The 15,019-nt window shown below is 51.1% G+C and overlaps 1 protein-coding gene across 1 annotated transcript; it reads right to left on the bottom strand.

Moving 5' to 3' along the window:
- Positions 1-35: 35 nt before the first annotated feature.
- On the bottom strand, positions 36-14,961 carry ZNF341 (zinc finger protein 341). The gene is made up of 15 exons (XM_015881386.2): positions 14,854-14,961; positions 12,829-12,939; positions 11,852-12,039; positions 11,572-11,724; positions 10,713-10,949; positions 9,712-9,907; positions 9,356-9,440; positions 8,499-8,689; positions 7,398-7,591; positions 6,071-6,279; positions 4,654-4,750; positions 3,040-3,172; positions 2,531-2,642; positions 1,717-1,787; positions 36-1,099 (listed from the first exon to the last, which is right to left on the bottom strand). Exons 1-15 carry the CDS (start codon positions 14,882-14,884, stop codon positions 588-590), a joined length of 2,520 nt encoding a protein of 839 aa, XP_015736872.1. The 5' UTR covers positions 14,885-14,961; the 3' UTR covers positions 36-587.
- Positions 14,962-15,019: the final 58 nt, after the last annotated feature.

Below are 15,019 nucleotides of genomic sequence, written 5' to 3' on the forward strand. Positions count from 1 at the left end.
CCCACCCTCTGACTCCACACAGTTTACAACACATGTAGTATAGACAAGGTGTTCTTTTTACTGATAAGAGCAGAGAAAGATACCAGAAAAGTCTATCAGAGTATTTCTGAACAGTGTTCCCAAAGGATCTCACAATGAACTTGCTTCCACTAGGAAGGATCATCTGTTTGCTCTCGGAAAGGGCACCCAAATACTGGGCAATACAGCTTTTAGGCCAGAAAAACCACAGATGGGACAGGCTGTGATTTGCAAAGCCACCTGATTTCAGCAGCTCTGTTTGTTGCAAGTTTATATGCTCCTCCTTCTCACCCTGATTCAGGGATCTTAGTCTTTCTTGCCCTTAACTGACCGGTGATGCAGAGGGACAAGAAAAAAATGGAGCCATTCTCTTCAGTGCCTTGTAGCCATCAGTGGCTTCCAAGAAGACCTTTGCCCACGGATAGGAAGATCAAATGGAAATGAAAGATTCTCTCCCATATCCATCAACTCCCCACAAGAGCTTTGGTCTTTTTCACCAGGATAAATTTCAGCACCAAGTCTGACAATCCCAGCAGCAGCCCCAAGCCACACAGTGGCTCTACACACCATCACTCAGTCGTCTGGATGTAAACAGGGACAGCCAGCATGGTGCAGGGGCCATCCGAGGCAGCCTGCAGTTCTGCCAAGGACAAATTGGGTGCGATACTGTTGGGCTGCCCAGGAACAAGGTCTGAGTCAGCATCTCCTGACCCACCAACCACAATGGACAGGACAGCATCTGACTCCTGGAATGGCTCTTTGTTAGGGACATCTTCCTGGGGGCTTTCTCCAGCAGCACTGTCCTTCAGCTCTCCCAGAGCCAGCTGGTTGGGAAGGGAAAGGCCCGCTTTGCGTCCCCGCACCACCCGTTTCTTCTGGGGCTTCCTGAGCTGCAGGTCTTTGTCCTTAGGTGAGCCCAGACGGCACTTGTGGTCCTTCATGTACTTGTGGCGAGTGAAGCCTTTGCTGCAGGTGGGGCAGCGGTATTTGTAGTTGCCAGTGTGCGAGCGTTGATGTTCTATCATGTGGGCTCGTCGGCTGAAGGACTTGTTACAGTACTGGCACTTGTGGATCTTCATCCCTGCACACAGCATGGGAGGAGAGAGCTCAGTTAGAGAGCAGGAAAACCTGCAGAGCCATGATAGCTTTACCACCTCCTCCTCGACGCAAGTGTTCTCTGATCAAAGTTTGAACCAGCCACCTTCTCGCTCAATAAACCCCATTCTTTTCATCTTGCTTATTAAAAAACAACCCAAATTACCCACGGTCTAAGGAGAAATCACGCCAGGCAAATTTGCAATCAGAGAAGGACGAACTGCTACAGCTCAAACATCACTGGTCAGGAATGTTTACAATAACAGTTCTTGCCTCAAGTAAGAGGCTTAAAACATCACTAGGAAAATAAACGTGTCAGGTGACTGTGATGAAAATGCAGAACAGCCTTAAACTCAGACTTGGTTTTCTCCTAAACTCTCCTAAATCTAAAAACACCATCTACTGCACTGTCAGCACAGTCTCATCTGATCACAGTCTGCAGGGCTCTGCACGTGGAAGGTACAAGAAAAACACTTTCAGTTTTACCTTGACAGAACGCAAAGCAAGAAAACCCTAAAACAAGGACAGTGAAAAAGGTTCCCTGGGGCACAGTAATAAATGGATTGTCTTTATTAAGAGCAGGAGTATCATTTTTGCACTTACCTGAATGGGACAGTATGTGAGCTTTCAGCTTGTCAGGCCTGTTGAACTCTTTATTGCAGCCTGTGTGGCTTCTGTAAGAACAACAAATGCTGGTGAACAGTGTGAAGCAGCTGAGGATTGACACATAAACTGGAGAGAGATCCATAGCTCTTCTCCTTATCAGGAACTGGATGGGTCCCTGAGTATGGTCACAGTCAGAGCCCCACTATTTCAGCCTTTCTGGAAGGGGCAAGAAATAAACAGGCTGCTATCAGGACATGAGGCTTTTGCTGGGCCACACATCGCCTTAGCATCACCATAAATGCTGCTAACAGCAGGTTCAAGGTTCCAATGGGAGCCAGGAATATTTTGGAAGGAGCCACAAGGTGGTTGGAGCTGGGAAAAGTCAGCTTTGACTACCTCAGAAATGACAAAGATTTGGGGATGCACTTCCTATATCTAGATTTCTTTGGCTCACACATTAGTTCCTCTGCTTCTAAATGCAGTTGGGGAGACCACAACACTCGAGCAATCCTGTGCTTTGTGCTCAAATAATACTCTTTCTCTTCCCCAGTGCTCTGTGAGTGCAGTCTCCCGAGCCTCCCATGTAGGCAGGTGTTATTTTAGAGCACTCAGTGAACTGAGATGAAATTATGTCGCCCCACAGAAAACCAACCACAACCAGCTCTGGGTTCTCAGCATTCTCGCTTCCTCAAGCAGCAGAGAACTGTCAGATGCCACATGAACCCTGGGATACATACAGGGGACATTCTTTCCTTTCCAAACCACGCCACAAGCCATCAAAACAAGCTGCAGTGCTGCAGATGCTACGTACGAGAAAGGACATTTATACTTCTTGAAAGGTTCGTGGATCAGCATGTGCCTCTTGAGTTTGTCTTTCCGATTGAAAGCTGCATCACACACCGAACATTTAAAGGGCTTTTCACCTGGATTAAATTAAAAAAAAACAAACAAAAAGAAATGAAGAGACAGGGAAAGCGCAGTCACACAGGGCTGCTCGAGTCATGTACAGGATTCACATACAGTGCTGCTCTACTACTTTAGAAACACTCCAGGATTCTTAACCCTGCCCTGTGGATAAGTGGATGGATGCTATCCCCACTATGTGCTGCTCCCTTAGCTTCTGCAGCCCTGGGGAAGCTAATTCTGTGTTCTACTTCTAACTGATGCAGCACTGGGCATAAGACTGAATGAAAGCCACGCACTTCCTAAAAGCCACGTTACCACAAATGCTCTGTTCCTCTGGTTATCTAGGATCACAGGGCTCAGCAGGGACCACAATGCAGACTCACTGAACACTGCAGCACCAGCAGAGCTCCGTACCTGAATGGATGTGGGCGTGCAGCTTGAGGTAGTGCTCCCGGCGAAAGAACTTCTTGCAGATCTGACACTTGAACTTGCTGCCTCCGCCGTGGGTGGGGATGTGGCGGCGCAGGTACCTCTCACAGGGGAACACCTGTTAGCACACAGAAACCAGGCTGAGTCAGCAGCACTAGGGGCCATCACTGAGCTCAATGAGCAAAGGATTTGTTGAGCCTGTATAAAAAGCACAAGCTCACAGTGACTGCACTCTTGGAAAGGAAGCACTGAGAGAACCTTTAGTTTTGTATAGGGAAAATACATACAGAGCTGATAAAGCACACAACGAAACAAACCCTTATCCTTAAGAAACATATGAGCTGAAACATCACTTTCTGACCCCATACTGCTGAGGGCCAGCACTCTAAACACATGCTCAGCTTCCTGCCAGAGCCAGCAGCAGGACCAGAACACTTTCCTCTACCCAGCAGCTCCTACCTTCCCACACTGCTGATTTTAGTTTGTGCTCCCTGATTATCTGTTACCAAGAGCTCCCATTTGTAGCCTTTATAAAATCAGTATGAATGTTTCTCTTCATGTAATAAGGGCACTGGAAACATTCAAGCTGATTTCCTTATAAGGATTCTGCAATCACACATCCAGGGGGAGCAAAGGAGAGCCTAGATTTTTGTTCCCCAGTAGTCAGTACACAGTGCTCCAGAAAACAGCAGTATTAGCAAAAATATAAACAGAAGTTAAATATAACACTGCAGATAATGGGCTTTCAACATGCTGCATGCTGAAGTCCCATCCAGGCTCAGAAGGGCATCTGTCACTTGGGGTGAGAGTGGAGACAAGGCAGGTAAAGAAAGATGGGTTACTAACCATGCCAGGAGCGTGTATTCCCTTCCTGAACTACCTCAGTACAGAGTGGTCACTCCTTTGAGGTTGTCCCTGCCCCCACTGCAGGATTTTCATTTCCTCTGCTTTAAACAGAGGAGCGTTTCATTCAAAAAAGAATTGATTAAAGTTCAAACACCACAAAAATCTGCCCCTCGAGCCCCTTTCGGGGCCATGCTGAAATGAGTACTTCCAGCCAAAACCTACCCGTGCATCATGCCGGTCCCAGTCACATCATTCTGAAAGGTTTCTCTTTGCCAGGACACAGAGCACTCATCCAAAAGATGGGACCAAGGGGGAACCCAGAGAGTTCTGTTGCAACAAGAGATGAGGACAGCAACGTATGTGTCAGAGCTCCCCCAGAACCCCCAGGTTTCTATTCACAGCTCTTCCAGCCATGGGTAGCCAAGCACAGTAGCTCAAAGGCACCACCACTACACTGAGACTTCCCAAAACCTCACCACTGACACAACTTGCTTTTAAGAAACAAAGATGGCAGCCTAGAGCGTGCAGCTCTGCGTTGTCATAGGAATAAAGGGACTCCCCTTACAAATTCTGTTCATTAGGTCAGCAAATGAGGACCAGGGAGAAAAGCCAGGGATGTAACCACCTCTGCCTCTCTGAAAAGCACCTCATGAGCCTGCCAGTCCGTACTGAGGTAGAAGGGAGAGGGAAGGGAGCCAAAGGCTTTTGTCCCATCAGAGCCAGGACTGGCTCACACAGCAGTCACCCACTCACCTTCTGGCAGTGAGGGCAGGGGAAGTTGTGCGTTGCTGTCTGCAGATGGTGCTCCAGGGCTTCAGGAGTGGAGTATTTATTTACACACTTCACACATCTGAATGTAGAAAGGAAAGAGCTTGTGAACGGGGCTACCACCACATGCAGACCCCACACAGAGCAGCCCAGCCCTTCACCAGCCACCTTCCACATTGATTTCTGGCAGGGTCAGTTTGGGACAGACCTTAACGCCATCACCTAGGTGCTCTGAAACCTCAGCAACCCACATGGCCAGAACTCACACGTGAACTTAACAACCTTCACCAGAAGATGCTGGTGAAACCTTTCCATTACTACTGCTCTTCCACACAAAGTCCCATGGGAGCACCCAAGGACCAGAGCACCAGATCTCACCTAATATAAAACATCTCCTCCCACCTTCATGCAAGTGAAGGAGCTGAGCATGGAGTCACAGCACAGCATTATTTCCTATGGCTGGGGCAGCCACAAGGTGATGCGCTGCACTGTGGAGTCCCCAGCATCTAACAAAGCTTCAGCTCACATCAACTCCTCTCCTGCAACACCTGGGCTCACTCCACCTGACCCATCAATTCTCACCAACCCTGGCAGTACTTCTGAGACCTGTGCCAAAGCTGAAAGGTAATGTTCGATGGGGACATGCATCATCAGTGAGAAACAAACACACTCACACCATGCATCTGCAGTCAGACTTTTGCTCACTTTAGCAGACTAAAACCTCCACAAACACAAGCAGAGCTCTGTCCTCCAAGATCTCTGCCGATAAACTTTAGGATGAAGCTCCAGGCACAAGGATGACTAGAAATTAGAGTGTATGTAGCAGCAGCTATTTATTCCACTAGGCTCCTAGAAGACTTTCAGTATCCTCTGGGCTTCCTACCTTTCCTGTATATCCCTACAGGCATTTCAGCATCCCCAGAGAGCTGTGTGAACTCCCTCACCCCTTCCCTCTATACTTACAGAAAGGCTTCTCCAGGTAGGAGGCCCTTTGACAGCAGAAGAATAGAAGTAATAACTCACTTTACCCAGGCAGCCCATACTCCCTTTGCTGCAGGTATTTAAAGAATCAAGCTGAAAGGGGCTTCCCTGGGTCTCTTGCCCAGCCTGGAGCAGACTCAGCCACGCTCACCTCACCCCTGACTGGTGATAAGAGCTCTTGCAGTGATGGGGTCTTCCCAAATAACTAACAGCAGTCATTCTGACAGGGCCCTTGCATTCAAACTGCTTGGCTCTGGTAGCCTGGTGGAGAGGCCCTCATCTGTCATTCATGTGTCCAAGGGAACTCTTGCTGCTGAGCAGGCAGCCTCCTCACCTTTCTTGTGTTCCCCCTGCTCTCAACCAGACACGCTCTGCACACACCCACTCCTACAAGCCTTGTGAGCACTGATTGCTACTGTACTTGTATACAGCCACGTCCTTCTTGGGGCTGTGCTGGGGCAGCAGGCTGTGCGAGTACTGGTGGACGCCCAGCTCATACAGGGAGGGGAAGTCCTTGCTGCAGAGGTGGCAGCGATAACTCAGCTCCTCCTGGTGGCTTTTGATGTGGTCAAGGAAAGACTCCAGCTTCTGGAAGGTCTGAGCGCAGCTTTTCACCACACACTTGTACACCTGGGTGAAGAAATGAGAGGGATTGGAAAGGCACGTCATGGAAACCTGCAGGGCAAGTCCTCCGGTAACAGGCAGAGAGACCTCCCTTTTTGGAAACCACAGCAGCTGGGTGCTTCATAGAACACTACTACTGCCTTAAGTGGAACTAAGGTTCCCTGCACTGGGTTGCACCAGAGCACAGACCATGCCCACACACTGCCCATGAGGCCATGAGCGCTCAGTCAGGGCACAGCAAGGAAACCCTGCCCTGCAGCAGGAGCGCAACACAGTGATAAACCAAACCAAACCAAACCAAACCAAACCAAACCAAACCAAACCAAACCAAACCCTTCCCTGCTGGGAATAACAGTGCAGGGCAGCTCAGCATCAAAATGTAGCTGACAACTGTAGGTGAAGACAATGGCAGAACGTGCTGGGAACCAAACAGGAACCAGAATCACACTCCTGCAGCATAACAGCCATTGAACTGATATGCAGAGATCACCCGGCTCAAGGAAGGACCCCATCATGCACAGCTGGCCCCACTTAACCAGACTCCTTCCCTAACCCTCAGAGCCACTTCAGCTGCTGGTTAACAGCTGCAGAGGACATGCAAGTTCAGCACAGTCCACAGCAGGTCTTGCTCTTTCCATCTCCATCCTGGGGTAAGACCAGCTACAAAAGGTGAACCCTTCTAGCCCTCAGCTCTCTCACTTCTTGAGGGCTGGGCTAAACCTATTCAACTTCCATGTGATGGTTGCTCTGCCCAGGGCACTCCCCTAAGAAAACAAGCAAGATGGGAGAAGGAGATGTTTCTGTGAGCACATGAAACCACCTGAGGGAGTGAGACCACAGCGCCCCAGCAGTGACAGTGCTACAATGCAAGAGCTGCCATCTACTCTGAAAACATTGGATTTTGCCTTTTTTCTTTTTCTCTAGCCATTCAAACCTGCTTGACTGATTTCTCACCAGTAGCTCAGCAGGACAGGGGCAGCAGAGCTTTTCAAAGCCACCCAGACCACGTATCTACAACTCAGACATGCAAAGAGCTAAGCTGAATGGCAAGGTCGTATGCTTAAGACAGACCCCACGAGCCTGTCTCAATCTCACCACAGACACAGGGCACCCTCTGTCCCTACCTGTTCATTCTTGTGCTGTGTCATGTGTGATTTCAGCTGGAAATAGGTGTTGAATTTGCTGGGACAGAACTGGCACTGGTAAGAGCTGTCGATCAAGACAACCTGTTTGGCTTCCAGTTTGCCACCATCGCTCTCCTCCATGGGGCTCATGTCTTGGGGAGGTTGTGCAGGGTTCCTAGAGGGTTGAGTCAGACCTGGAGAAAAGGGAGAGAGAAAGTCACAGCCTGCCATAAGGCAGCTCTGCAAGCTGCTCTGCAAGCTTTGTGCTGCTGAGAGATACCCAGGCTTGGTCTGAATGCAAGCTCTTCCTTTCAAAGGCAGATCTTTAGATCAGAACCTCACTTTCTAACAGTTAGAAGTTTGTCTACAGATGACCTAAAGCTCTGACTACTCCATCTTCCCCTCCTTGACCCCATTTCCTTTACCACTGTGCTCTGTCAGTATGGCAGGCGGCCAACAGGGAATGAGTGCCAAATTTATTCCAATCTCCAGCAGGAGACAGGTGGTCAGATCCAGCCAGTAGCAGCCCTGCTGTCTGCAGAGACCAGCTCCAGCTGAACCTTGTCCTAGGTATGACATTGTCACAGCGCTGTTTCTTCTGCTTCTACCCATGACCAAGGTCATCAGCAGAAAGGGCAGACACCAGCTGTCAGAAAGGAGCTTTCCTTTGCATCAAGTATTTTCAGTTGGCCACAGGGACCAAACCCTGTCCAGACAATTTGCACATGGCCAGCAGGACAAAGCACCAGGCTGTGCTAAATCACCAGCCTAGACCAGAGCTACCAAGTGTGGTTCAGATACTATCCAAGGTGCAGCTGTCAGGGAGCAAGAAAGGGAAAGATATCTCTATATCTCTGTTCCTATGCACATCCTGACACAGAGCCACTGCCTTCACCAGCACCTGAATCAGTGAGTGGGAATACAGATGAAGCTGCCAGCAAGAGTGCAGCAAACAAAACATGAGCATCCACTGCATTTCCCCAGCGCATGCTATTAAAACCCACAGCAGGACTGCAAGTGATACACATAGAGATGCAGAAATGTGCAGAGCCCTCCCATCACTGCTCTGCTCCTAGAACACACCATCCCCAGGCAGCAAACCTGTGTTCTCCTCATCCTCCACCTGGTTGGGGTTTAAGGCCATGACCTGCACTGTGATAGAGTTGCGGGAGATGGTGCATCCTAGTCCTGGAGGCCACACTTTATGGGTTTGCATGTGTTTCTTCACATTGGACTTCTGGGCGAAGGCTCGGCCACACACGATGCACTGGAAGGGCTTCTCACCTGTGTGACTGAATGCAGAAGACATTGTACCTGCAGCCAGTGGAAAGAGGAGGCAGACCCAGGCCTGGGCTGCACCAGGCCCTCTCTGTTTGGCAGATCAGCCCCCAGACCAGCCAAACAAGTGCTTTCAGACCCTAACAGTATAAGAATGGTAAAAGGCCTGGGGAAATGGGAAGGCAGGCAAAGCACCACTTGCTCCTCATTTGTCCTGAGCTCAGCATACCACACTGGAGCAAATGCTGAAGATCTCAACTGCCTCCTGCTAGAGCTCTGGCTTTCATAAAAGCTCCCTGTGTAGACAACGAGCTTCACTTATGGTTTACTGACTCCAGCCCCTGTGCAAACATGCAAGCTGCAGCTTACTAAGGAGACAGAAAAAGGGTGGAGGGAAGCAGTGGAGACACCACTGCTCCAGAAAAGAGGTGGCTTTCAGAGTCTCATCAGTTAGGAAAGGTCTCCAATCTCAATCCACTAGCAGAAAGATTACATCTACAGAGCAGCCACTAAACTACTGTCCTCTAGAGGTGAGGGATGAAGGATGACCTTCCATTGAAGCATGGATTCTGGGAGACATGACAAACATGACGTTTACTAGGCTATGCGGACTCATCAGCAGGGCTGTGCCCAGACCCATTCCAGCCACCCCACTGTGCTCAGGCTACCATCACCCTTACCTCCTGATGTGCTGTTGCAGGTCAAAGTTTTTGGTAAAGGCCTTGTCACAGTAAGTGCATTTCAGCTTTGGGGACTTGGGTTTCCCTGAAAGAGTAAGAGTGTGCACACGTGTTGACAACACACCCACCACACCAGCAGCAAGAAAGGCTCCGCCAGTAGAGGATGCAGCACTCCTCTGTCCTATGACTGGGTGTGCTGCTGTCCTGCCTCTCCTGTGTCATTCACAGGCACTAAAACACATACAGGGAGCTGCAGCACAGTCAGTGCCACCCCACAGGACCCGGAGAGCCAGTGGCAGATGCTAAGCATGGTGGCCTGCAGGTCAGCACAGGGTATCTGCCATCAGGACACTCACCTTCCTGCAGCCCACTCTCACTTTTGGAACGTCTACTTTTGACAGCTGAGGTGGAATCAAAACCAACCACGTTGCCTCCTCCTGCGCTGGTCAGAGGTGTGGGAACGCTGGCACTCTTGGGCTTGAACCCCTGCTTCCCAGGGCTGTACACAGGGGGAGAGGGGTACACAGGACTTTCCACACACTGGCTTGGTACCTGCAAGAGTTCCATTACCAGTGGAAAGAGGTTTGCTACACAGCACAGTACTGTCCTGACACACTTCTGGATTACCAATTCAACAATGTTTCTCTAAAACTAACACTATGCACACTGTGATATCAAGTATCCAACACGCCCATCCCTTTCCAAACACCATCACTTTGCAGATCAGCAGCCAGCTGCAAAGGTAAGGCTGGCAAACCTCTATCACACCCAGCAGTTCCCACTATGAACACCAGTGCAAACATGGAGGCTGTGCACAGTTGTGACCCACCAGCAAACCCACTCCTGCCTTTCTTTAAGAGAAAGTCATGCTCACTGAGATTCAGGTTCAATTCTTCTCTCCACTTAAGCCTGCAGTGTGCACTGTAGTGCTCTGCACCCCTCTGAGACAACTCCTTCACCTGCAGGAGGCCCACATCTGCCTTCCAGCTTTGCTTGTTCATAGACTCACAGAACGGCTTGGGCTGGAAGGGACCTTAAAGATCATTTAATTCCAACCCACTCTGTCATGAGTAGGTTTGTCAGCCACTAAATCAGGCACTAGATCAGGCTGCCCCTGAGCCCCTCCAGGGATGAGGCACCCACAAACTGTTTGTGCACTCACCACCCTCTTGATTTCTCAGAATCCCCTTCATCTTGCTGACATCTTTCTGACCAGTACTTTTTCCCCAGAGGAAATAATCCCTCAGATAACCTAAAACCTCCCAGGCTCTAATCCAGCATTTCTAGACCAAGCAGCACTGCTGTCTGGCTTGCTAGAAGAGGTTCAGGAGCACAGAAAGCCTGGGAACAGCCTTACCTCCATGGCTGGGTATGGCTGCATCCCCAGCGCCTGGATCTCCACTGAGCTGTTTGCTGCCATGGGTGCAGGAGCACTGTACACTTCAACCACGCCTGCTCCGGTGCTGGGCTGCCCCGGAGGCCCCAGGCTTGGTGGAGGAGGTGGTGGGGGCTGTGGAGGAGGTGGTGGAGGGGGAGGTGGAGGCGGAGGGGGCTGTGAGAGGTAACCAGCCCCAGCATGCATACTCAAGCCGCTCTAAAATCAGAAGAGGGGAAGACAGACAAGATGTTGAGAACACAGCACTGCTCTAACAGCAAAAAGCTGGAGGGATCTGCTCCTTGATACATGTTCCTAAGTCCCAGATCAAAAGGACACCTGCAATATTAGTGATGGTGTCCTGATGCAAAACAGCATTATCCAAACATCAGGTTGGATCAGAGGGTTGATTTGGACTGCCAGTAGACACCGTCTCCTCCAGAATCCAAGTATTCAAACCCCACTGCTTTTTTGCTTTGTTTTTAAACCCTATGGTTACAGAGGATATTTTCAGGGCAAGGGGAGGATATCCAGCATGGACAGCCTTAGGGAAAGCCCAGAACAATCATGCCAGGAAGAGAGGGATGCATGAGGCAAACTGATAAGGGCTCTGGAAACCAACCACTATACAGGAGTGCAGCAGAAAGCTGGGCATACCTCATTACAAAGGTCTGAGCATCCAGCAACAGGGACACCAGCAGAAAGCAGGCCCTGAATTACCCCGTCATTTCTCTGTTCCCAAGCATGGCTGTCCCTTGGGGAAGGGGACTCTGATAGACCACCTGCATTCCCCTGCCATACAACCACAGTCCCAGGAAGTGAAGGCCCTTCAGCCCCTTACCTGTACTGGGGGCTGCACCGCTGGCATGGGTTGGTCCAAGGATGTAAAAGCAGACATGGCTGACATCAGCACCTCATCACTAACCAAGATGTTCCCCTGCACCAGGGTCTGAATCAAAGGCGACGGAGGAACAGTGATGTATGTAGAAATTTGCTATGAGAAAATAAACAGACAAGGCACTGTTGACCAGCAACAAGACAAAACAATAAACTCAGAGATACAACAGCAAGGCTTACAGCTGAGCCTCTGAGTCTCTACTATCTGCTGACCAGCATGGTACCTGTCGGCTCGTGCTCGGGGCCTGCTGCACTGATGTGATGGAGGGGGTGTACACACTGTTGGTGGCCAATGAGACCGTGGAGAGGGAAGGGGTGTTTCCCTGGCACTGCTCTCTCTTGTGGGTCATAAAGGCAGGCAAGGAGTTGAACTGCTTCTTGCACTTCCCACACAGGAACACATCTTCATCATCTGCAATTAGAGAAACAGGTCACTGCTGCAGGCTTTGCTCAGTATTCCCCAGTGCTACACCTGAGCTACAGTAAGAAAACAGACACTTAATGTATCTTGGCATCTCAAGGATATCATCAAGAGATATCAGGTACAACTGTCCTTCCCTAATATGAAATTCTCCCTTAATCCAACTAATGTGAACAAGACCCGTCTCAGTTGTGCTTCCAAACACAAAACGTGCTGTCTCCTTGAGATGAGCTGAACTCCATCAACAGTCCTCTCATCCCAATGACACAATCAACCAATCCAGCCTCACTCCTTTGGTTTTAGTCTAAATAACTTCTTCCAAAGTTTTATCCCAGATGAGACAGACGTTATTACTCGGATTGCACAAAGGATGAGAATAAGGTGCATCAGAGCACAGAGTCAACTGCAACTTCTGCCTGAATCCCATCCCCAGCAGCACTGCTGGCTTTTGGTGCCTCTGCTTGATGTTAGAGGCAGAAGACAACAACCCAGTTAGCGCTGACCTCTCTCTCTCTCTCCCTCTCCCTCTGTCTAACAAGGCAACGCGGTAATTCAGTGTATAATTTGATCTCATTTTCTGGCCCACAAAGCATCCCTGCTCACTCTGGCACTCACTCTGCCCCTTCCTCCTGCTCTGCCCAGCCATGCTGAGGGGTCCCAATGCTCACAGCAGCACCCAACATGGACAGGCTGACTGTTGTGACAGCCATCAAAGCACATTGCAGGACAGACCTGCAGCCCACAGCCCCCTCATGTCACTCACTGCTCCCCAGAACTCACCCATGGGCTGGATGGGGGCAGCTGCATTGACATTTTGAGCAGATGGATCTGTTACACCTCCTTGACCATCCAGCAAGGACTGCACAGCCAGGACCGTCTGATTATCCATTCCTGGAAGAAGATACAAGAGCTGATGGTAAATCAAGCATGGCATGAACATGGATTGAGCAGCTGGAGGCCAGGAGCTCACTCAAAGCAAATCATGGAAGGAAGTTCTATGCTGCACAGCCACCCTCACGTTCTCACCATGCTCCACAGCATTAGGATTCACACTAAAGCAACGCTCCTACCCATCTCTGTGTACAACTTTGATACAAGCAGAGGAAAAGGAAGAAGGTATTTTAAACACCCATTTTACCCACACCTCCAGTGCAAGGCCAACAACAGTGAGACTCTATGAGCACCACTTCCATCAATCACCCTGCACCAAGGAGAGGTTGCAATGCTGCATGTGCCCTGTTCTGCAGCTGCCAGGGGGCGGAGGGCAGTAGCAGCTACTGGAAAGCAGCAGATCTCGCTGCCTCACGCCCTGCTGCACCAATGGGAGCCCTGTCACATAAATCACAGCAGAGCTGCAGGGCCAGTTTTGCAAGCCTTCACTCTGCAGAGCGCTGCATCCCATCCTGCAGGCACTACGTTGCTGGATCCTCTCATGCTGGCTTTCAAACACACCTCCTGCTCCGCACAGCACCTCCTGGGCAACTGCAAAGGCACATTGAAGGCACAGCTTGACACATCCAGAGCTGAGAGGGGAACAGAGCAGCCTTTTGGCAGAGGGAAGATCTTCAGAGTGAAAAAGGTGCACGGTGGCCTCAATCCTGCTTGCAGGATCAGCAGCACACACAGAGCAAAGCAGCCCAAGACAACAGAAATAACTGCCCTTCATTCATCTGTCAGTTATTAGCACTGATGCACAGGGTGTCCCTGCATTTCACAACGGCAGACTTAACACAGACGGAAACATCGAAGGTTTAGGAACCAACAAAGCCAGGTTGGTTATATGCTTGGTTATACCACTGCAGCTCCATGAGGCAGCCACGGAGCAGTTCTGCACTGATAACAGCCTGTACAACAGCCATCGGTGCCTTCCCAGCAGCCTTCCAACCTCAGAGGAACACAGAGATTGGGGGAAGCTGGGATCCAAAGCCAAGACTGTTGATCCGGGCTTTGATTTCCCCTCTCCTTTCAAATCTCTCAGTTTAGAAAGCAAAACAAAACTACCCACTTTACCCAATGTTCTCCTGTCGCCTCAAGCCCTGAGTTTCATGCATTAAACCCTTTGCTTTGCTGCTGCCAACACAGCTCCAAGGGCTGCAGTGCAGTGCAGTGCATCCCTGCCCCATGGCATTCACTGAGGACCAGGATGCCTTGAGCACCGTGCAGACACTGAGTCACCACCAGCTTGCAATCAATGCAGTCAGCAAAACAAAGCGAACAGGTCCGGCTATCAGGAGCTGTCATGTATTGGGAGGGGTTTGCAAAGATGCATTTGGCCTCCTGAGTCCTGCAACACAACGTGGAGCTGATCGCAGCGAGGAAACGAGGCACCTGGTGACACACCAAGAGCTGATGGTGTTCCAGCCTGCACACGGCTGATATCGTGCCCCCCTCGGGGCCTAATGTGCATCGGTGTCCCAAAGGACAGCGAGGTGAATGGGAGGCCCCGATAGGCGGGGATACGGGATGGGAGAAGCGGCGTGTAGGGACAGGAGCTGGCAGGGGAGCCTCATAATGCAGGGAGCAAAGGGAGGGGGGCAAAGGGAGGAGGGCAAAGGGAGGAGGGCAAAGGAAGGAGGGCAAAGGGAGGGCTCCCAAAGGGCACGGGGAGGGGGAGACGGGCAGCCCCGAGGGCGGGCGGACAGCGGAGGCGCTGAGGTGACTGAGGGCCCCGCTGTGCCCGCACCGCCACCGCACGGGGCCGCTCGCACCGCCCGTCTGTGGGGATGGGGGGGGTGGGATGGAGGGAGGCGGCCTCGAGCCGCGGGACCCCGGGACCGGGCCGGGCGGGAGCGGAGCCGCCGTTACCTTCCAGCGCCTCGAAGATCGTCTGCGCCATCTTGGAGCCGGGGAGACCGCGACCCAACAGCAGGAGCGGGCATGGACGGGAGGAGGGAGGGGCGGCTCCACCCTTGGCCGGCAGGGGGCGCACTGCGCACACCGCGGGAGCTCGGGCCGGGGCGAGTAGGATGTC

This window comes from Coturnix japonica, chromosome 20 (genome assembly GCF_001577835.2).
Source record: "Coturnix japonica isolate 7356 chromosome 20, Coturnix japonica 2.1, whole genome shotgun sequence".
Lineage (NCBI taxonomy): Eukaryota > Metazoa > Chordata > Aves > Galliformes > Phasianidae > Coturnix > Coturnix japonica.

Coding starts and splice junctions, on each gene's coding strand:
- ZNF341 (XM_015881386.2), bottom strand. CDS start 14,884: ATGGCGCAGACGATCTTCGAGGCGCTGGAAG. Junction 12,940..14,853: donor GATCTTCGAGGCGCTGGAAG/GTAACGGCGGCT, acceptor ATCTTCTTCCAG/GAATGGATAATCAGACGGTC. Junction 7,592..8,498: donor GGAGGATGAGGAGAACACAG/GTTTGCTGCCTG, acceptor CCTTTTCTCCAG/GTCTGACTCAACCCTCTAGG.